The following is a 21,697-nucleotide window of genomic DNA, read 5'->3' as shown; positions in this document are numbered from 1 at the left end:
AGTTATGAATAATCATCACTAGATTGCAATTTAAAATTTTGCGTAGGACCTTATGTAATGCGATTAGTGTATGTACGTAATGTTCAGCGACTGTAATTGATTACCCCGCTATGATGACGCCTAAACTATTGGATGAGCGATAATGTACTAAGGACGGCGTCATACGGCTTATTCAACCGCTTATTCTCATGCCAGTCTCCAAGTCACTCCAACTAAAAATTACACGTTCATTCCGCATGTTGCAAATTACACGTTGTTTGCAATCATCTTGATGTCAGTTTACGCTGTAAAGATTATAATCAGATACTATTCATTACATTTATTAATTTATCTGCCATCAAAGAACTCCAAGCGTTTTAAATACTAATTAAATATGCTGATACACCGTTTGATTCATCGTCTCCTTTGTTATCTTCTATACACAACCTGTTCCGTAAATACATTTAAGATATATCCATACCGAAAAATTTATTAGTCATGTTAAAATAACGTCCGGTTAGAAAAAATATGGCAGTTTGATATTTATAAAAAATCCTCGAAACATCGAGCAAATCTTTAATAGGAATATTTGTGTGAGATAATTTCGATGAGCTGATATTATAGGTGATTGTAGTTATCTGATAATAGATCGATGTAAAACGTACTGAAATTCGTAAAAATGTAACTTAAGGTTTTGCTTTAGACTGTGTTTTCACTTAATATTCCAATTCGTGCATGTGTACTCGCACTTTAAATATATTTTTTATTCTAGTAGCTTAAACGTAATAAGATGTAAGAAGCCCGGTCCTGTAGGTGTCATTCTTAGTTAAAAAGACATAATCAAATAATAATACTTTTAGTAACTTAATAATTTTGACCAAAAAATATCGTAACCCCAACGAATGTATGGAATGTATTTCCATAATAACCTTTCATTTTTTAATGTTAACATAATGGTGTCTTCATGAATAAATAACTGTATGGAAAAACTTGGATGTTATTAATCGAGAGGCTAACAAGCAGATAACCTTACATTGAAATTTATTTCTGTTTCAATAACTAACGGTAGTTTGTAATGAGTATATATTATTTATTTTTTAACACTTGCATGTTGTCCTATATTTCATGATGTTCACAAGGCGGCGATGGTATCTCCACAGAGCATTTATATTCGACGATTACTATCTGTCATATAAAACAATTTACGGGCCAGACACGTTAAGCTTCGCCCCTTTTGTATATTTATCGTCCATAAATCTAACAACTGCAATCAACACACAGGTCACACAGTTAATGACCACTAACAAACATAAAACATTGTTTACTGTACTATGTCTTCTATGAAAACTTTTGTTACAATCTTTATTGAACTTCCTCGCGTACTCGATAAGTGGCATCCTCTTCTATTTGTTAGAATATTGAATATGCTTAAAACTTGAATTCACACTTTTTAAAATACTGTATGTACCTACTCCTCATACAAGGCTGTGAGCGACGTGTATCGGAGTGCTGATGAGTAACAATAACTTCAATTAGGCATGCTTGACACTCTTTCCAAACTTTCACTCACTAATTTTACAGAAAATTGGTTCAGTCATTGTCGTTATCGTAGAACGAGGTCACCTCTTCAGTTTTGTTTTCATTATTGAATTTGAACAAGATTGTAGATAAAATCATCACATCTAGAATCTGAAAGTCACCATAAGTTACAAATGTGAGCGTTACAGTCGAAATTCTGCTATTCAAAAGCGTATGTTTTGGAACTTGCTTTAAAGAAACAAATATTACTGTGTGATAAATAACAAGCGGGTGAAAGAAGCGAAGGACGTTTGCACTCAACACAAACAGTGCATTTATCACCGTACTTGTAGCCAATCAGCGTCACGCAATATAACGCGACTCCGCCGATCAACCAATGACTGCTGTTTCATTTTCTTCACGCACAATACTTGTTTTGGAAGTGGTATTGCATGGCCAAATTTTCATGTAAACATAAAAGGCTAATAACCATACTTGTACGAGTGTGAAGACAATATAATAAGTATCATCGTAGGTGCAAAAAATGCAAATATTTTATTGATTGAAAATTGAGCAGTCTGGCTTTTGCTTTTTAGTTCTCACTTACTGGCCAAACATTAATATTCAGTGTGATACTTCAACTTTAGAGTAAAGTAAAGTAGAATATCGCCTCGATACAAAAATATCCATACAATCTCTAGATACGACAGTGTGCCCGCTGTTCTTAATTTACAAAACAAACACTTAAGGATCGTCATTAAAACCTTTCATAAAGATCATTGTATAGCTACTCGAGAAAATATTGTTTACACCACAAAGGTTTATTGGCAATCATAACAATTAATAACGTAAATGTTTATTTTACGCGTTATAGGATACTACGTGTATAATTACGGTAGATATCCGCTATTGTTATTGCGGCAGGTGTACTCGTGCGTCCAATGATCTCACCGTTATTGCTCACTGATGACCAATAGCCGCCGAATGAGTTCATGACTCCACGTTTGATTTGCCGACGGGGGACTGGCATTACATGCTTCACAAGGACCGCAGATAATGTCCTTTCATCCCATTGTGAGGGTCATGCTTGTTTACAAGCCTTAAAGATTATTGCCTAAAAGGCAATAATCTTTAAGGCTTGTATATTTAGATCATTCGTGACCGTGACATTGATTGACGTTCATCTGTAGGAAGTATAGAAGCATTTGTTTTAACACAAACAGGCTGCGGCTGAAACCTCCTTGTTGAACAGATATGGAGTACAGCTCGACATTAGCTCTCCCTTTTCCATAAATATATAGTTTATAATCAATTTCAGACTACACTTAACTTAGATGTAATTGCTTTTAAAATAACTGCACGATAATTGGATCACTTCAATTGTCTTTGTTATCCTCGTGTTTAAACTCTTATAAATAGCGACCGGTTATGCTTCGCTCCGTGTTAAATGTATTATTTACACTGATCTCTTTACGTTTCCCTGAATAAATGCTATTGTTTTTAACTGCACACACTGTCATATTTAAAGTGTTATACCTAATTCATATATTATGAAAATTATTACTTGCTAACATAATGAGTTATATATACTACGGTCAGAAAAAATCTGTAACATAAATGAAGATTGTTTTGTAACTTTTCAATAGACGGACACCCACACTTTTCTAAGTAGTATTAGTGCTTGACGGTACAAAAAAAATAAACACTTGATCTTTGAACAAATAGTTACTTATCTGTAGGCCACGCCAATATTTATACTAATCGCGCAATCATTTAAGTATTGTGCCACTGATTACAAAAGTATAAGCTCTACAAACAATTGTTTGTGCAATACCTAGTTTATTCTTCGTCATAGCGTAAAGCCAGGGTTAAACAATTTCGTCCCAACCGATACCTAAAGGGAATATGTAAATAGAAGACACATTTTTCCAAGTAACGGTTATAGCTATGAATAATAAATTTTGGACTTCGGCTTGCAGGGTGACGTGAATGGCTCTAAGTGCGTTGTTTAAAGCTTGAAATGAGTCTAACGTGGGATCGTTGTGTAAATAATAAACACTTACTCTGTATCTACCTGTATTCCGGAGCGTAGGCTCTCACCGACCTCATTTCCTATCACCTGCAGTTTAAACATGTCACTCTCAAAATATTTACCCATGTATCCTAATTTGACTTCTCATTAACAATTATTTAGAAGCACGATGTGATTCATTTAAACCTTCTTAGAAATGTTAACTTGAGAACAAGAATTTTGTATGACTACCGTATTATCATTCTGGGACATTAAATTTGCATAATACGTTTGCGTAGCATCCGCGTACGCGAGGAACGGGTATATTGGAGTATTCATTAATATTTGATAGCTTATCCAAAGTATCATTGATAAATACAAAACTAATCAAGCATAGAAATATGTACACCAATGACTTTTTTGTTTGATCAGAATCAACTTATGATAACTGAGATTTCTTTTTCATTGTCATGTATATGCGCGTAAATATTTCTTAAACTAGTTTGTTATTGTTTTAGTATTCGAGATGCTGGTATGTGCACGGCAGTGTGCCCGTCGCAAGTCGCTTACTCTCACATTCGGAGAATTCTGCGTGTTCGCCGCTGAACTGCGCCGCTGTTCGAGGCAAGCCAGGCAGTGAGTATTATATTTAACCTTACTTTAATACATACTTGTAATTTTAAAGTTATGCTGCAATTTGTTTTCATGTCAATACGCCGGTCACTTTTGATCACACTCAGTGTTAGCCAGTTATTGAAATATGACTTAAGAACGTTAATGTTCCTTTCCTTCCGCATGCTTTACAACCCTTTACGCACACATTCGCAATTATATGGGCGTTCAACTGCTATTTGAGATATCTACAACACACAAATATGTATGTATATTTAACTTTTCTGTGTAACTCGTTAAAATTATGTTGAAAAATAATTTTAGTCACACAAACAGCCCTTGAGTCGCGTCAAAGCACATGTTTGTTACAGAATTAGTCAGTCGTTAGTCAGTTCCTGCCAATTATCCATTTCGACCCATATTTCCTTCCGCTCCAGGTTATTCTAGGTCTTTCGCCCACAGAATCTTTGTTTTCTCACTGGTGTAAGAAAATACACGAAATTTTCCACTTCTGCAAATAACTAGGTGAATTGGAGATCATGTTATTTTGCACAGTTTAGCTGTTAATAGTATCTTAAAATTTATACGTATTCTTATGCCAACATTATAGACTGCTGAAGTACGTTCTCTACTTGTAGACAAGTAAGTCTAGAAAAAAAACTGAGTTTACATTGTTTAGTTACAACCTCACTGATCTCATACCATTTATATAATCTTTCGTTAGTTACTACCGCAAGAAAATTGTCATGGGATTTCTTAGTTAAGGTAAAATGAATATAACCCATTCGCTCATATAAATACACTTACATAGGTACACCGAGTAATGTCCTCATTGTCCGTGTAACCACATCATTCAGGTTAATTTTACCGATGACGTAAAAATGATCAGTCTCCTTTTCCTCGGTCTTGAGCCGAGAACTGCAGACTTTGTATGACGCGTGCATTGACCCTTGAATGCCGAACAAAAAGACATTTGTCATACAGTGAATTGCAACAATAACTTATTAAAATTTCACCCTTGGGAATTTGTCTCTAAATATTGTTTATTAGGAGTTTCGAAACCGGATGCTATGCAGACTCTTTAGTGTTTTATTATTCGTCTTTTGTTTCTAATTACAAAATCTTGTTCGCAGAAGTTCGAACAAGCCAGAGTCGCCGCAATGGAGTGTAGACAAGGAGCTCAGAGATAAAGACATCTGTAAACATGTAAACGGTAAGAAATACTCATTTAACGTTTATCTTTCGAAGCAACAACAATAAGTTGTAAGTTTGATACGCCCGAAGGCTTCTACCCTTGATGCAGGACGCGAACTTTCATGTCAGAGAAGGTCGATCGTCCCGTGATGAAACAAATGGTGACTAAACTTTCCGCACGGTACCAATCCAGAAATACACACTGGTAGTCGGAGTCCCTATGGCTACGCAACAATATCTCATTCACGATAAATTCAGTGTCGCCATCCTCTTCCCACGCTTGTCTTTCTCTTATCAGAATGTTAGACAGGCTCTGATATTGGGATCGCGGACATTAAACTAACTTATCAAATCGTAAAACTCTACTATTCACACCGTTTCAATTAATAATATTTTTTTAGGTTCTATTCAGTAGAATCGAGTCTTTTCAGCTGAATAAGTTGCTAGATTACAGCTTCCGACTTTCCGTTACAGCATATTGCATTCGTTGATTGATTTATCACACTTATAAAGGAACTTGTTAACCTTTATAAATCAAATATGTTAGAGTCAGCGATCAGTGGTCCATCAAAGGCAGCTAAGACAGCTAAATCATTATAAATCAAAGACTTATCAGTCTTCATATTTGTTTAACCAAGTACTCAGTTAGAGATGACGTTCATGTTTATAATATAATAACAAATAGGAACTACTGACATTCGTACGACATGTGGTCATCACTTATTACGTATATCTATGTTTTTAATTGTTCTGCTATTAATGCGATTGCCGAACAGTCATCGTACGTACCAATGTACTACGCCTACTGCAAACATAGATGTAATGCTCGAATTTGCGTCAATCTCCCAGTGCATCTGACTAATCCACAATATTAGACACAGTCATAAATTAGTCTCCTGTAGATTTTTAATGTAAAACACAAACCAACGTTTGTGACAAACAACGTTTCAGATGTTTAATTGAAATAAATTGAGTGTTTAGACGACTGTCTCATAATTCTTCAGAAAGAAGTTCTGCTTTCGCACATTAATTTGTAAAAGACAGTGATCGCTAAGTAAATAATTATAATCACGGCCTTCCAGGCTCTTCCGCACATACTATAATCAGACTACGGAAGCAAGATCGCGATGCGCAGTGTACTACGCACCCACGATTTCGGCCGCTGAACGCTGCGAAAACATAATACAGATGACACGGCACGACTACAACTACAACTGAACGTAAACAAACGATACCGCGTAAACTTCCTTATCTCACGGAACAGTTTTTTTGCCAAGATACGACTACTATAAAACAAATAAATAATTTATATTTAATCGGCACATCATCGTTTTAAACCGTTTTATAGCCGCTCCTTTAGCTCCATTAGTAATTAACTAACACGGACCTGTAAAATTAATGACATTGTAAGTAAATACTTAAACTTTGTTTACACAAAATTGCGACCGTGAATGGAATGGTGTTTATACAACTTTGTAAATATAATACAGAGACAAAAAGTTTTCTTTTTAACATCTTTTTGAAATACTAAGATTTTATGCTTGTTTTCATTTTTTATTTTTCATTCAAAAAGCTATAATGATTTGTTACAACTCTTTTTTTTGCTACAATTTTGTTTTTATATAGTTTTGTAGGGATATAGCAATTCGAAGTATCGCAGATGAATAGCTGTGTTAAAATTGTGCACCCGATTCCTTTGCTGAATAAGATTAAATTAAAATTCATTTTTATGGGAGATTTATGTCTTATGGCAAACATTAACACCATAAGTCTTTGTGCTATGCCTTTGTATACTTGTAGTGCTATAGAAATAACGGAATATTTTAAAATGCGGAATTGGCTAGTACTTGGGCGTAGATGTGAGACGCGGACGAACGCCAGTTGGCCGCCGACCGTTCGCGGGTGGACAGCGTGCACGACGGCATTGCTGCACGATACATCCGCAACCATGCCGCCGACTACAATGATAGTGCCCTGTGCGTTTACATTTTTTACTTTTATTTTTCTAAATGAAAAAGTGTCCCCTCCATACCACTGTATATTTTTCTCATTGGGCACATAACGATATCTTGTAAATTTGCCATCATATTATGTGATTATTAACACCGATGTTTTCTCTTATTTAAAAGAGCGACGTAAAGAAAATTCGGATCGTTGGATAGTTACGGAGTTTGATACATGTGTGTTCAGAGGTTCACGTGGAAGTTGTGACAATTCAGGGACATTCTATTCAAATCTAATATGTGCGGGCGGAGGGAGTTGATGTTCAGTGCGTTTGTTGATCTGGCTGCTGGCGTTGTGTTTACGTTTTCGTTTTGGCATTGAACGAAGATCCCGAATTGGATTGATGTGATTGTTGGCCAGGTTTTTAAACTGCAGTGTAAACATGAATGGATTCTTACCTGTGCGTGTGGTTCTATGTTATAAAGTTTTGTGCGAATACACGAACGTAAATAAAATCATTTGAATAATGTCCATCATCAAGCGTAATGTCTAATAGGTAATCCAATCGAGAATAATACCACACAGGGTATTATTAATGATGGCGGATTAAATTATTCTGAGCATTAAAGAAATATATTTATATGTAAAAAAGTTACAATCCCTTTTAGCCTAATGCTCGACCTTTTATGGTAATCATTAATCGCCAAGTATATAAGTAGGTGTGTTAAGTAGTACGGTGGTCGGCAGTCGGCCTACATGTGCAGCCCACGCAGTCGATACTCATCAATCATTGACGATGAGTACCGCTGGCGAGGCTGAACGGACCCGCCACTATGCGCCTAGCCGTGAATATCGTGATGCTTTCTAATACCAACCGTATGTATCCATACCGACAACCATCATAACTACACAGCACACCATTATTTATCATGTCGATGGATTACATTTACATATTAATTGGTTATCACCGTTTTTGGTATGCATCTTAGTTCTTTGTATCGCGGATAATAGTCTCGACGTGAAGGTTCGTGAATTGTTATTGAGATAGCAGTTCTTCCTACGTATTTATCGGACGTCATGTTTTAAACATAAGATACCGGTTTGTATAGGCCACTCATCAAACTAACAAACCACTGCGGTTTCAGCTCATTGGTTGCGACTTGCGTGCTCAACCGCACTACAATTGTTAACAATTAACAGTAGTTCTTTTGCGTGCCTCGAGCCCATCTTAGAAATAGGGTCAACTCATCCTATTATGTGCTGTGTCCTACAGAACATATCAAATTCTGTTCACATAGTGATTGATGATTACGTCCTTCAAACGAATATCCACGGAATTATTCATGTTATTGACGTAGACATCACGTTAGACATGGTGTTAGATGAAAAGCGTGGGCTCATAACCACGTGATAAGATTATGTGTACACAACTAGAATAGATTGATAGATGAGAAACAATTCGAAGCATGCGGGTACATAAATCACTGAATAGATTTCGAAAATAAATATGGTTACGATAATGTTGTGATGCGTCGTATTTACTAGGCTAATAATAATGTGTTTCTTATAATCCTCATCAAATAAAATGACAACGGACTTAATTAATCTGTCTGTTTTAAAATTAATTGAACCATAAACAAGTGTGATGTGACGTATTCTGACTATGGTGTTGCGCAGGCAGCGAGGCGCCACCTCCGCCCTGCGAGGTGTTCCTGGGCGGGTCCTGCAACCCTACAACTTGGAGATCGGACATAGCCATTCCGATGCTGAAGAAAATGGGCATCACATATTTTAATCCGGTAAGTCTGAGCTTAAACCTGTACTACTATGGAAAGTGAGTGAAAGAATAAACAGGAACTATAACTCGAAAGAACGACTTAGTATTTCAAGTGTTGGTGTGAGTACTTTCTTTGCGCTTGCTAAAGTATACGTATAACTTAATTCAAACAATTTTGTAAAGCTATTGTCATTAATACTAAATAGTGATGATGTATGCCATTGATAGCGAACATAATGTGATAAGTGTTTTCGAACGTTCAGTTTCAGTATACGTAGACCGAAGTCACCTACAATTAACGATTACAGCGATGTGTATGTAAATGCAGTAAACAATTGCACATTGTTCGCCATTTACAACGTGATATGAAGTCAATTAATTGTTTAACAAATCTGGAATTGAAAACCTGTATGATATAATGTATGTGGCGTGATTGAACGTCGAATGTTTATAGATAAGTTCGACGTAGAAGAAAAAGATAATTTTTTCCCCGAGACTTAGTCATATGCGGTAGTGAAATACGCAGCTTCATAAATTGGACAATTTGTCATCCTCATCACATGTTTATCCTTGCGATGTTTATGGTTAACCTTATACTGGTTCTATACAAATTCAACACGAAGTATAAACGTACAAATACCATTGACAATAAAAGAGAAAAATTGTGGTCAATATCTGAAAATAATAAGTTATGGTGTCACGTGTATATGGTGAAAGAAAATGAAAGGTCTAAGATGTAGTTCGTCAACATGTCTGTATTATTTATCTGTTTGAAAATTATTTGTATATTTAGACAGACATTATCATTTAGCAAATTGAAAAGAGACAGTGATAATTCTGACTAGTTTACTTTATTTAGACGTAATGTTCAAAGTAGCGATCACTAGGTACAAAAATTTCAACAACAACGTGTTGGCAATCATTTATTTTTATAATGCTAGCTGTGATTACAATAACATCTTGAAAAGGCTACAGATAATGAGTTGATAGACGGAATTAACTTTGTAAACGTGCAGACGTTAAAATATCGCAATAAGACTCTCCCAGATCGTTCGTAAATAACAGATAATGTATTGTGTACGATAACGCATGTTGGATCAACTGCTTCTCTGAATGGAACGTGCCTGAGATATCATATTTTGGTAATTAGATATGACACGTTCTATTCAAACTTATTACGAAACCAAACATCATTTCTCTCTTCGAGCAACCACTTAAAAACACATGAAATGTTTACTTTTTGTACGTACCATCTCTTTACTTTTTGCGATGTACGAATTGCCATATTATGCGACATGTTTTGTGTATGATAAACGATTTCTAAGAAACAAGTGACTAGTAAGCGGTAAAAATCAACCCATTTACAATCATGGTGCCACGGTAAACTCATTGCATAAATCATACTTAGATACCTAATATAAGTAATAAGGCAGTCTGAAAATGCAAAAAATACTTACTGTATATCAATCTCTCAATCGACAATGTTATTTTATATTAATCTATTTTGACTGCAAGGGTAGCTGAATCATAAAGTTCTCCACGACAACTACCGCACAACGAGAAGCGGGTTCGATCCCCGCAAATATCTCTTCTAGGTAAGTTCTAGTTTTTGTAAGATGCTCGAATGTTTGTGACTACATAGAGGGAGAATATGTTCTTGACAAACGGTATTTGATAGTTTGTTGTATTGTTGTAGCAAGTGGACGATTGGAGCACGGATCTAGTGGAAGTCGAGCACCGTGCGAAGGCCGCGGCGCGTGCGCTGTTATTCGTGTTGGACAGCGAGACGCGGGCCGTGGCCGCCAGCGTGGAGGCGGCGCACCTCGCCGCAGCGCCGAGGGATCTGCTCCTGGTGCTGCGACCCTACACACGCCATCAGACCATCGGACACGAGGCTATCTCGGACCAGTCAGTAACTTTTGCCAATACCATTTATACCATACATTACATTAAAACATCTTGTTTCAGATTCGATTGTAAAAATATACAGTTTACCCCATCCCTTTAACCGAAACCTGTCTAAATTTGTAATATGTAATGCCGTTGAAACTCTCTGTGCCACTGCGAGTTTTGGCATTGCCTAGCAAGTACAGAAAACAATTGATTGAAATTTCAACACGTAATAAATTGAATCATCACCTAATTCTTAAAGAAAGTTATTCAAGTTGGCAACTTAAGGGTGTTCTTAACATAGTAGATCGCTAATCACAGTTGCTACATACATACTGTTTACGATCAGAGCTGTGATGACAATTAGGATGCCTTGCATGTCTTACACACTTCACAGTCATCTGGTTGATGTCAGCCTGCTTCACCTTTGTTACTCATGACTCATTAGGTGTAAGCGATGTGTGATGATAAATCTGTAAGGGATATTAGCTTGATTTTTTTTTCAATAGCGTCACGCGTGACTGATCGCTCAGTGATATTTTTTGTTTGACTTATGACCTTATTAATTTTCGTTGTCGTGAATCTCCCTCGTAAGACGACTACTACAATCTAACCAAATATCTGTTAGGTAGGTATACGTAGTCCAGTATAACTACGTCAAAGACTTACCTAACGAGAGCATCATATGGATCTTAATAGCAAACCTATTGAGCATTGATTTTTCACGGTAACTGAACACGTTCCGCTTTGCTAAGTACCGATTTTTGTAAACATTTGCACGACAGAAATGGCTTGTAATAGACGATAAAGGTTGAAACACGACAATCTCGTTAACTACTGACGTCAGATGCTGTAGCCCAGACACTGAATCACGCGCGTAGCCTTAATGAATCCCTTTTGTATCTTGCTCAAAGAAATTGGCTTTAAAGTATAATATTATGACTGCAGTGAGTACGTGGAGTTATCTCGAGCTCGAGCGACGTTACAAGAGGCAGTGGAGAGGAGAGGCCTACCCGCCTTCACGGATATTCCTGCTGCATTAAGATGCGCGCGGGCAGTACTGCGCGGGGCGCGCACACACCCGCGACACTCACTCGGGCACACCATCCTGCGCCTGAAGCGCGCGTACGACGCCGCGGGCGGCAGGAACACGCGCCTGCCGCGGGCCAAGGCCGTCGACGCTCTGAAGGACATGACGCGAGTCCCCCGTGATCTCGCTGACCGCTGCCTGCCGCCCTCCCCTGACATAGACTTCGAAGCATTCTGCGCAGCAGTTGCCGAACTCGCTGCTGACGCAGGTCAGTACTTCTATTTTAAAGACCATAACAATCAATGAAATGCTGTCGTTTTCTGCATTTGTGTACGTCCGTGAGCAATATTTTATGTGCTGCCAGCTGTTTATTTTGATCATGTATACTTATCGTTGCATTTACGTAAACAATATAAGAGAAGCACAGTACTAATACAGAATATTAGACGGTATTTTTGTGGTTGCTTGAGAGTCGGTGGTGGGTGTGTAAGGGGTGGTGTTTGTTGAAGGGCGGTGTAGCGCTAGCGCTAGCCCGCGCGCGGCGGCGGCGGACGCGGGCGTGGCGTCGCGAGTCCGGCGCGCGTTCCGCTCGCTGCGCGACTATCTCTCGCCGCCCGCTGTCGGTGCGTGTGCGCACTGCTCATATTATACATCATCATGATCATGCCAACCGCAACAATGTCGCTGTCGCTGCAGCAAATCACTTCATAGGCTTTTATGGTGAATGGCTTTATTATTAGCCACGCCGAGCTTCGCTTACTCATAACATACTCTCTTTTTATTTTAGAATCTATTGTTTATTTTTTATCATTTTCCAAAGTATCAGTTCTTTCGTTTGACGATCTTAACTTTTTCTTTCTTAGTAGGTACAAGCTTCCCTGCCTCCTATCCCCCAGACTAAAAAAGGATGCAATTCACTTTTAAACCCGTATTTACTAGATGTAAATTTCTATATAACTAACATTATAAGCATATAACATGTAGAATATAAATGTATTTACTTGCAGAGTTCCGCAGTCGTAGCGGTCAGGAGTCGGAGGCGAGTGGAGGGGAGGCGCGCAGCGAGGCTCGCGCTCACGAGCCCGCCGCGAGGGACAACGGCCTGCGACTCGTCAACCCTCGCCTCAAGGCATACGGGAGGAAGCTTGGTTTATTCATTCCTAAGGTATGCATTTAACAGTAAATTTTACCGTTTATAAGAATATGAAGAAAGTTTGGAAAGGTTTTCTGATTGGTAGATAGATATCCATTCTAGATAGATAGATATAAATAAATTTTAGTTTTTGTTTATTTAGCTTGTGGTTAAGAAAGTATAGTTATGCGTAGCAACGTTTTGCAGAAAAATATCGAATTATGCTAGCTGAGTATCATGAATGGACATCTTGAACGAGTTTAAAACTAGACTCTGTATTATAGTATCCCGTTATTATTTTTATGTACTTTTTTCTGAATGTTGGTGCTTTTTGACAGAATGGTGGGCATCGCGCGGCTGCGGATAGTCCACTGGGCGTGGGCGTGGGCAGCGTGGGCAGCCCGGTGGCGGAGGGCGCGGACTCGGTGTTCACTCCGGGCACGGAGCGCCGCCTCGAGCGCCTGCCCGCCATGCTGGGCGCGCCCACGCACGACGTCTATCTAGGCGGCACCTTCCCCGTACGTATATAACTCTAGACAGAAACAACTCTTAAATTAGTCAAAAAAATACCTTAACAACTCAAAACGGCTAATTATTTACTCACTAGGTAGGTTAGGTTACGATAGGTTCACTGCACTGATAGCCCAGTGATTAGTCACCACCGAACACAATGTGGCACGGGTTAGTTTCCTGCGCTAGACAATATGTGATCCACAAATGCTTGTTTTAACTCTGGTAGTCTTTGTGCATGCAATTTAATATTTGTTAAACACCCCGCGATACAACAATAAAATAAATGCGATCTTCGTTTCTTTAAAGTAACAGCAAATACAACCAAATTATTTTCCATAGTGTCATACAACGCGACCGGAGGACGTAATGCGGCGAGAAGGTTTCACGTACGTCATACCACGAGCCAACGACTACACGCGCATGTTCTCAACGCCAGCGCGGAGGGCGGCGCCCGCGCACCCCGAGTCACCGCGACGCGACAAGAAGCCGCGGCCCGCTAGCTTACTACTGGAGCCACAAACAACGCCAGAGTCGCACGACACGTACGAGGACGTGCAGCTGCGTCAACGCACGCCCGACGCCGAGCGACACGACAGGAACGACCGCCTCAGCGCCTCCGACTTCTATACCGTCACTGAGGATGTTACGCCACAGCCTTTTAAAGGTAATATTATTTTTGCGTATAATTGAAATCAAACGTTATTATCAATAGTATTAACTGTAACAGCAGCTGTTGGTCACCAAGCCAAACCCACTGGGCGAGACGTGTTGCGGGTTCGATCCCCGCGTAGGACCAATGTTTGGGTGATCCACGAATGGTGGGTGTCGGGCGGTGGGTGTCTTTGTGCATGTCTGACTGTGTCTGTGCATGACTTGAATGTTTGTGAAACTCCCCGAAACACAAGGATTAAATTCCTAGGAAGCAGGAATCCTCATCGTCCTAGCGTTTTCGTTTTTTTTGTAACTGAATTAACAAAGGCAATTTGTTGCAGGTACATACGACGAGGACTTATTACTAGGGTCGCGCGTGTTGGTTTTCGCTATGAGCTCGGACGCGCCGTGCTTCTCGGCGATGGTACTAGCTGCACATTACATGGGTCTGCGGCCCGCAAATACCGTACTACTCGTGCAGCCCATGGACCCCAAAAAAGCTCCTAATGTAAGTAAATCACCGACAAAACTTTGCTAATTTTTTTAAGCTACCCGAGAGCTAGTACACGTGAAACTCAACAAGTAATTAGTGAAAAAAAAAACGTAAATTTTACATTCTAACCATTTTTTTGCACTCTGCTTGACGATATACCTAATTTTATGTACTTTGACTTCCAGTATAGTGAAGCAGCCGTCAAGGATTACAACCGTGGTCGTCACTACCTCTCAGACCTAGCGAAGCGCTCCGGCATCCCAGTCTTCGATAACGTGGACTCGACGATGGCGTGCGTCGTCAGCCGACTGCGGATGACGCTATAGCACCAGTAAACCGGGACTAAATTATACCTTAATTATATGTAGATGTTAAAAATAGATAAACAATACGCGGACTCGAATATCGTTTGTCACCGCTATATCGGAGATAGTTCACAGCCGGTAGTGATAGACGTCCAATATGTTAAAATGTCCGCCGCTTCGAATTTATATTAGTAGAACACTACGAAAGTTGAAGCGAATCTCATGTAAAGCATTGTCGTTTTGTTCGCGATCGTTTCGTATACGTAATTTCACAGCAATGCTTAGAGAAGCGGCTAATATCACAACTCATTTAATAAAGACATCACAAATGTAATTCATCATAAAATAATCATAGGGTAATTATTTTTACTTGCGTGGCGAAAAGTCTCATAAGTGTGTACTTATTAATTTCAAGACGTTTAGTTTAGTACAAAGAATGTCTCTCTTTTACTTCATCACTCTCTATTGCATTATGTCTAATGTAATATCTAGATATTAAAGTAAATATAATTTAATGAATAATTGAGCGAGAATGGATGGTGACGGTAATAAGGTTATCTTGATGAGGGTATAACGTGAAGTAACATGAGTGGAGTAATTTTATGCTTATTATTAAAACAACGGAGCGAATGTTATGTGTGTTTACCAGAAAAAAAAACCCAGATTGGGGACCAAAATATTAACAATAACCATGACTCTCAGTCCTTAAAGACAACATGAACAATATAAATAATTTCTTTTTGTCTTGTCATGTCTATAGGAATCCAAACTAAGTTGAAATAAAAATTTGTCGCAAGCGGCTTTCGTTGGCACATTATCACTCCATTCCTAATTACTTCATGGGATATAACAAATCTCTGTGATGTTTGTATAGGAAAATTTTATAGTAAACTTTCAATGCATAAGCATATAATTAGATGATAACTATAACATTAGTATTGTTGCAAAGGCAGGTACAGGTAGGAAGGAGTTAGACGTTGTAAAAGAAATAATATCGTAAGGTACACGCAACGAATAACAATGGAATATGAAAGTGAAACACATAACTAATTACAATAACTTTATCTTTGAGATTGATTGTACTTTCGAGAATATAACGTCATTTCAAGTTGATGATATAAGAGAGTATAATTATTCAATAGTCAAGGTTAAGGGTGTTGTAATGAAGTTCGACTTTCAACTAAGAATGAAAAATGACGGCACAAGTCTGTTCACAACGTTACGTTGATCATACATCACTTGGGCTGACACTGGTGTGGGTTCAGCACCCAACTAGCCCTAGGAAGTCCGTACAGTGGGTCTATTAGCCAATTATAAACATGATAGTACTAAATTTTATTGTATTGGCAAATGCTTCTGTAGATGTCATCAGTTAAGAAAACTGTAAAAGGCAAAGTACAAATATCTTGCTCACGTAGCAACTTTAAGAGGTTTTAGTAGTTATTATTTGAATTATGGCAATGCAAAGTTAAATTTTATAATAATTAACATCTTATACTCATTTTATTATAATAAATTGTATCTTTCTAAAAATATCTAATATGCATTAGTGTTAACGGTTGCAAACGAATAATTATGAAATTAGGTTATTATAGCCACAATTCCATACCTAATTTAGGTATAATCTACATACTTATATGTTATATTGAGTAGTAAGTGGTAAACGTATTTGACCCACTGTCACCTAAAATTAATTCATATTATAAAATTCGGCAAATAATATTTGCTAGTCACACGCCCATTAACATTTTAAGTACTTTGTTAACATTGATTGATAGTACAAATATCTAATTTATAGAAAAATATGTCATATATTAATTGTAATTTTATGCCATGTACGCTTATTTTAAACTAAACATCATATGTAAATATAGAAATTTGTAATTATTGAAGTGTTTTATTATAATTGCCAATTGGCATCCACAAGTAGGTCAGTCAAGTACTGAAATTGTTTTGTTGACATCAAGGACGTAGTATGCGTATCATCAATTACCAACGGCCGACGACATATCGTGCTGGTTGTCATTAAGATGTGATGGAAAACCCTTCACTACTAAAAAGATACTCTTTCGTCTGGTATGTTAAGTACAATTATAACCTTTTGCTGCTTGAGTGCTCTCAACTATTTAATGCGCAATACATATCTCATCACCGACGCCATGTGACCTTGCCTCCTTTTTGCAATGATCAAGATATAGTAAGTAACTACTAGTAGACAAAGGATATAAAATCAGTAACTACTTTTACGAGTTATTTGTCTTCAGTTTTTCCTTTTAAAACGACTCCCGCAGTAGTATAGGTAAGGAATATAATCTTTGTGTTGCAGGGGTTTTCACAAACATTCGAATCACGCGCACACAGACACCCAGACTCTGAACAGCATTCGCATGAATCTTACTCGTTTAATAGTGTTTAAAATAAAAACACATTAACACTTAAACTTAATTTATTAACGACATTTGTTTTAATTCATTTAAATAGCCCTAACTTTAAAAGAAACTTCTTCGTTAAAAAACTGTCATTTTTTGTTTGTCTTTTCTGTGTGCTTGTTCCTTAGTTATTTGCTTTTCTTTTTGTGTTAGGGTGCCGAGTTCTTTATTTTTCTCTATGATCTGCATGTTAATACTTCTGTAGCCATTAGAATTAGGCGCGTATTTTGCCAGAGAGCTGTTAAGTTTTATGATGTCACGCTCAATCCTCTTCTTATCTTCCGTAATTTTAAATTGCTCGATGTTTAAGTCCTTACTCGAGGACTGTTTCACATCGAGGGTTGATTCAGGCTCATTGTCTTGGTCTGCCTTATCTCCTAAAGTTTTGTTAAGGAAATTAAATACATTTCTTCGCTCTCTCTCTTTTTCACGCTCGTACGCTCTTTTGTTACGTTCCTCTTCTCTTTTCTGTAATCTTCTAAGCTTTTGCTCAACCTACAACAACAAAAACATATAGACTATAGAATTTACTACAATCACTTAACATTTGCGATCGTTGTAATATCTCAGGTTAATTGAACATAAAAAAGCTACCTTCAAGGGATCTTGAGCTGCATTCTTTTCGGAAATGGCCATACATTGGTCAAGACTTTTACCAACAGGTAACACTCGGGCTTCAACCGGCTGCACCCGTCCGTCGCTCGCCGCTCCTAGTCCAGTCCCCGGAATATAGCCCATAGCCATCATTAATTTGGAACCCATACCCTGTAAAACACGAAATTGTAGAATGACCATTACAGTGGCCCTGATTCTGTTGGTCACTGAAAAAACTTGCCATCCTGTATTAATTTATAGCGTTAGAAAGAGAGGGTGCTGCGCCGACTTCAGTAAATCATAACCCATTTTTACTACCCTTTTATTTGATTCAGAAAGTAAATCAAGTTTAAAATGTGCATAAAAGCATGTGGGTCTCACGCGTATAATGACGATGATAAATAATCTTTCTTTTTATTCTGTCCAAATGAAAAACTGTAAATATTTTATATTTGCGTTCAACAGAATCTGGGCCAAATACACAAGGATCAATAATGTATAAAGTTTAATACATACTCACTCTAGTATGGCGCTCCCATTCTCCCATACGTGAATTGTTTCCATTTAGGAGACTTTTTTCCACAAGAAGTGCGCGGTTGTCGACTTCTGTAGTGCTTTCACATTTAATTTTACTTTGAGGATATTCTGTGTCGCTTAGACTGTCATCTGAGTCACTGTCTTCTTCATTTTCAGCTAAAATTATGTTTAAATGTTATTTTATTTGTGATATGATATTGTTATGATTAGGTTGCAAAAGTTGTCTTGTTGTAATTACATCTATATAAATAAAATGAATGTTGGTAAACGCGTAACTCCAGAATGGTTAAACCGATTCGGCATTATTTTTATGTTGTAAAAACGGTCCTTTAAGGTCTGTCGGCGGTTATCAATTATAAAAATACTTAACTTACTATTCAATGGGCATATTTCTTCAATTTTAACTATGTGTTCATCTGGCCCTTGTTTACGTTTATCACCAGCATGGACTCCTTGTTCCAGCTTAACTGAACAAGTTTGTTTTTCTGAATCCATGCTCCTTATTACTCCTCTATGCCACAAATGATATTTTTCTGTTGATTTTTTTGTTTTACCTATATCCTGAAATCAAGACATAACGATTATATTGTTAATATTACTAATAGAAGCTTCATAATTCAATCAAACATTAAACATATTCAAATTGTTTGTCTGGCTGGTTACCTCATTATCAGGCGGTTTCAATTTCATTAGTATTCTACTTCCAACTTTAAGGCAACTGAAATCAGGTTCAATAGCTTCTTTTAAATCTGATAGTCTTACTAAAGCACCATGTGAGTATCTGAAAGTTACATAAAAATAATTCAATACCCACATAAGAAAAACAAACATTATGTGTATATGTGGAACATTGTGGTAGCTCAACTCATTTACATTACCACGGATTACTAGGTTACTTTGAAGTTATACCTACTTGCAAAAAAAAATAGAGCATTTATGTATTTCTAAAGCTGTGACAAACTCACCTACATTGTTCATCACTGAATTTACATTCACCATCCAAGAAGAACGGGCAAGGCAACATCTCAGCATGTGTTGGATGTGTGAATAAAACTCGGACCTGTACCACAAAATGTATTTCTAATCAAATATATTTTCCACAGAGATTTACGATGCATGTATTTCAAATTCATATAAAGTAAGTACACTGAGTTTTATGGTAGTTTCTTTTTACTAGAGTTAGTAATAAAAATGTAGTTGCTAGGTTGTTAATCCAACATGGAAAAGTAGAATAGTTCATTCTTGATAATAGTCTACTTCTAATCTATATCTAATAATATGGGTTTACCAACTTGAAGGTCTTTGAACTGGTCATCATCTTGTCTTGGTATGATTGCACTGACCATGGCATTGTAGAGGCCTGGTTGACCTCCCCACTTGTGTGTATGGTAGACAGCACACTTCATGCCCAAAAGTGTAGACAACTCATCCTAAACACAAAATTAACCCATAAGAACAATAAACATAAAAATAAGGTTTTTTGTAACATGTATTTTATGAGGCTGATGAAATAAATAATTACTACTTTACAGGACAGTGCTGGTTCAACCATTCTTAGTAGATGGTCATAATGGCCTTACAAGAGTGAAAAGAAACTTTGCTCAAAAATCACAGAGATTTTAAATAGTAATACAACATGGCTATAGTTTTGTAAAAACCATTCCAGCAATTATCGCAGTTGTCAATCAGGAAATAGGTTTTGATATATCCGCATTATCAGCTGTAATATCTCATTAGTTTATTTGATCTTAATCAACATACCTCAATATCACTGTCATTGCCTTCTTCGCCCTGGCCTGGTTCAGCCTTATCTCTATCAGTAGGTTCATAAGCTCCACTTTGCTCCATCTCTTGCTGCAAGAAACATGTCATATTATGAAAAAATTACAATTTATATAAGCTTTTTTGAATTATTTGAAACTTGTACCAGCTTCATATTACCATAAAGAGTGCATATTCGTCATCTAGTTCATTCTTAGATTCAGAAGGCTCCGAGTCAACATTTTGACTGTCTTTAGTCATTGCATCCAGGTTCTCTTTAGTTAATTGAATGAGTTGTTGCAAGTCTGACTGTAAAGTTAATATTGATTCTTTTTCTGCATCGTCAGTAACAGACTCAAGGGTCGTATTAACCATAGTTAGCTGAAAATTAAACGAAAGTTATTTTGACTAATTCAATTATGAAAAATAAGCAAAATACACTCACACGTTTTTATTGTACCTGCTCTTCATATTGGTTTAGAGATAGTTGCAAGTCCTCCATAATGCTATTGTATAGTTGTTTGATTTCTTGATAAAGTTATGAAATTACTTTACTCTAAACAAGTGCAAACATAATAGGTAGTAAGTATGAAAGCCTTGTGAGAATTGTTGTACACAGAAAGTAAATTAGTTATATTTTCTCACAAATTAGAACTGCACATAACTAAGATAGTTAAAACAGACAGCACGACGAATTATATTATTTCAAATTATGTGCTCAGTTTCCTAACTTCTGCTTCTCTTCTGTGCTCATGTTTGACAGCTTTAGACATGACACAATCACAAAATGTGAGAGCACAGATTACAAATCTTGCAAGTGTCAATCAGATTCTATGACATATTTGATGTATCCTGTTCTTTTGGTGATCCGGTGTTATTTTATGGACTTTCTACACCCTGGGGAAGGCAAGGATTGTGTAGAGCTCTCACCTACTAAAGCCACCGGAATGTTTCTACTTTCGAAATATGAAAGTATGAAAAAGTCACATTGGTATTTGCCTGCGCTGGGATCGATCATGTACTTCGTGCAATAATCCATACAGAGGACCGAGGGGCCACGACAGATATATCATAAAATATCCTGCTACCATCTCGGGGCTTTCAAAGTTGTAGCAGAGTCGTCGGATAAATTGGGAGATTTACCCTTCATCTCATGAAGGGGTAGGGTAGTGTTTTCTACAATTCTTGCAAACTCTTCTTCTCTTTTCTAAATTGCTGAGAAGGACATATTATAAGAGTGTTAAACACTCGATATTAGCCACGCTGTGAATGGCTATGAGACAACTATAGATCTATTAATAGAAAAAAAGAATAGTATGCAGTGCAT

General features: G+C 37.4%; 2 protein-coding genes across 7 annotated transcripts in view; one reads left to right on the top strand and one right to left on the bottom strand.

Moving 5' to 3' along the window:
- The window catches only part of LOC113492616, a 46,793-nt gene extending 30,631 nt beyond the window's left edge, over nucleotides 1–16,162 (top strand). For 4 of the 6 annotated variants that reach the window (XM_026870162.1, XM_026870158.1, XM_026870159.1 and 1 more), the window contains 10 exons: nucleotides 4,027–4,144; nucleotides 5,254–5,333; nucleotides 8,936–9,057; nucleotides 10,732–10,943; nucleotides 11,874–12,223; nucleotides 12,963–13,120; nucleotides 13,426–13,605; nucleotides 13,940–14,264; nucleotides 14,593–14,759; nucleotides 14,930–16,162. In XM_026870162.1, the coding sequence (XP_026725963.1) occupies nucleotides 4,027–4,144; nucleotides 5,254–5,333; nucleotides 8,936–9,057; nucleotides 10,732–10,943; nucleotides 11,874–12,223; nucleotides 12,963–13,120; nucleotides 13,426–13,605; nucleotides 13,940–14,264; nucleotides 14,593–14,759; nucleotides 14,930–15,070 (1,853 nt within the window). In that variant the 3' untranslated portion in view covers nucleotides 15,071–16,162. Of the gene's footprint in view, nucleotides 1–4,026; nucleotides 4,145–5,253; nucleotides 5,334–6,910; nucleotides 7,291–8,935; nucleotides 9,058–10,731; nucleotides 10,944–11,873; nucleotides 12,224–12,962; nucleotides 13,121–13,425; nucleotides 13,606–13,939; nucleotides 14,265–14,592; nucleotides 14,760–14,929 lie in introns of those variants that run through there. The other 2 variants (XM_026870160.1, XM_026870163.1) reach the window with 2 other exon arrangements.
- A 1,315-nt stretch (nucleotides 16,163–17,477) lies between these two features.
- LOC113492618 (zinc finger CCCH-type with G patch domain-containing protein) lies at nucleotides 17,478–21,614 on the bottom strand. Its single transcript, XM_026870165.1, has 10 exons — nucleotides 20,831–21,614; nucleotides 20,551–20,751; nucleotides 20,371–20,463; nucleotides 19,902–20,039; nucleotides 19,575–19,669; nucleotides 19,273–19,390; nucleotides 18,984–19,170; nucleotides 18,593–18,765; nucleotides 18,073–18,243; nucleotides 17,478–17,973 (listed from the first exon to the last, which is right to left on the bottom strand). The coding sequence occupies exons 1-10, from the start codon at nucleotides 20,870–20,872 to the stop codon at nucleotides 17,557–17,559; spliced, it is 1,635 nt and encodes a 544-aa protein (XP_026725966.1). The 5' UTR covers nucleotides 20,873–21,614; the 3' UTR covers nucleotides 17,478–17,556.
- Nucleotides 21,615–21,697: the final 83 nt, after the last annotated feature.

This window comes from Trichoplusia ni, chromosome 4 (assembly GCF_003590095.1).
Source record: "Trichoplusia ni isolate ovarian cell line Hi5 chromosome 4, tn1, whole genome shotgun sequence".
NCBI lineage: Eukaryota > Metazoa > Arthropoda > Insecta > Lepidoptera > Noctuidae > Trichoplusia > Trichoplusia ni.
The sequence above is the reverse complement of the archived record's forward strand: the minus strand, read 5'-3'. Positions and strand labels throughout refer to the sequence as shown.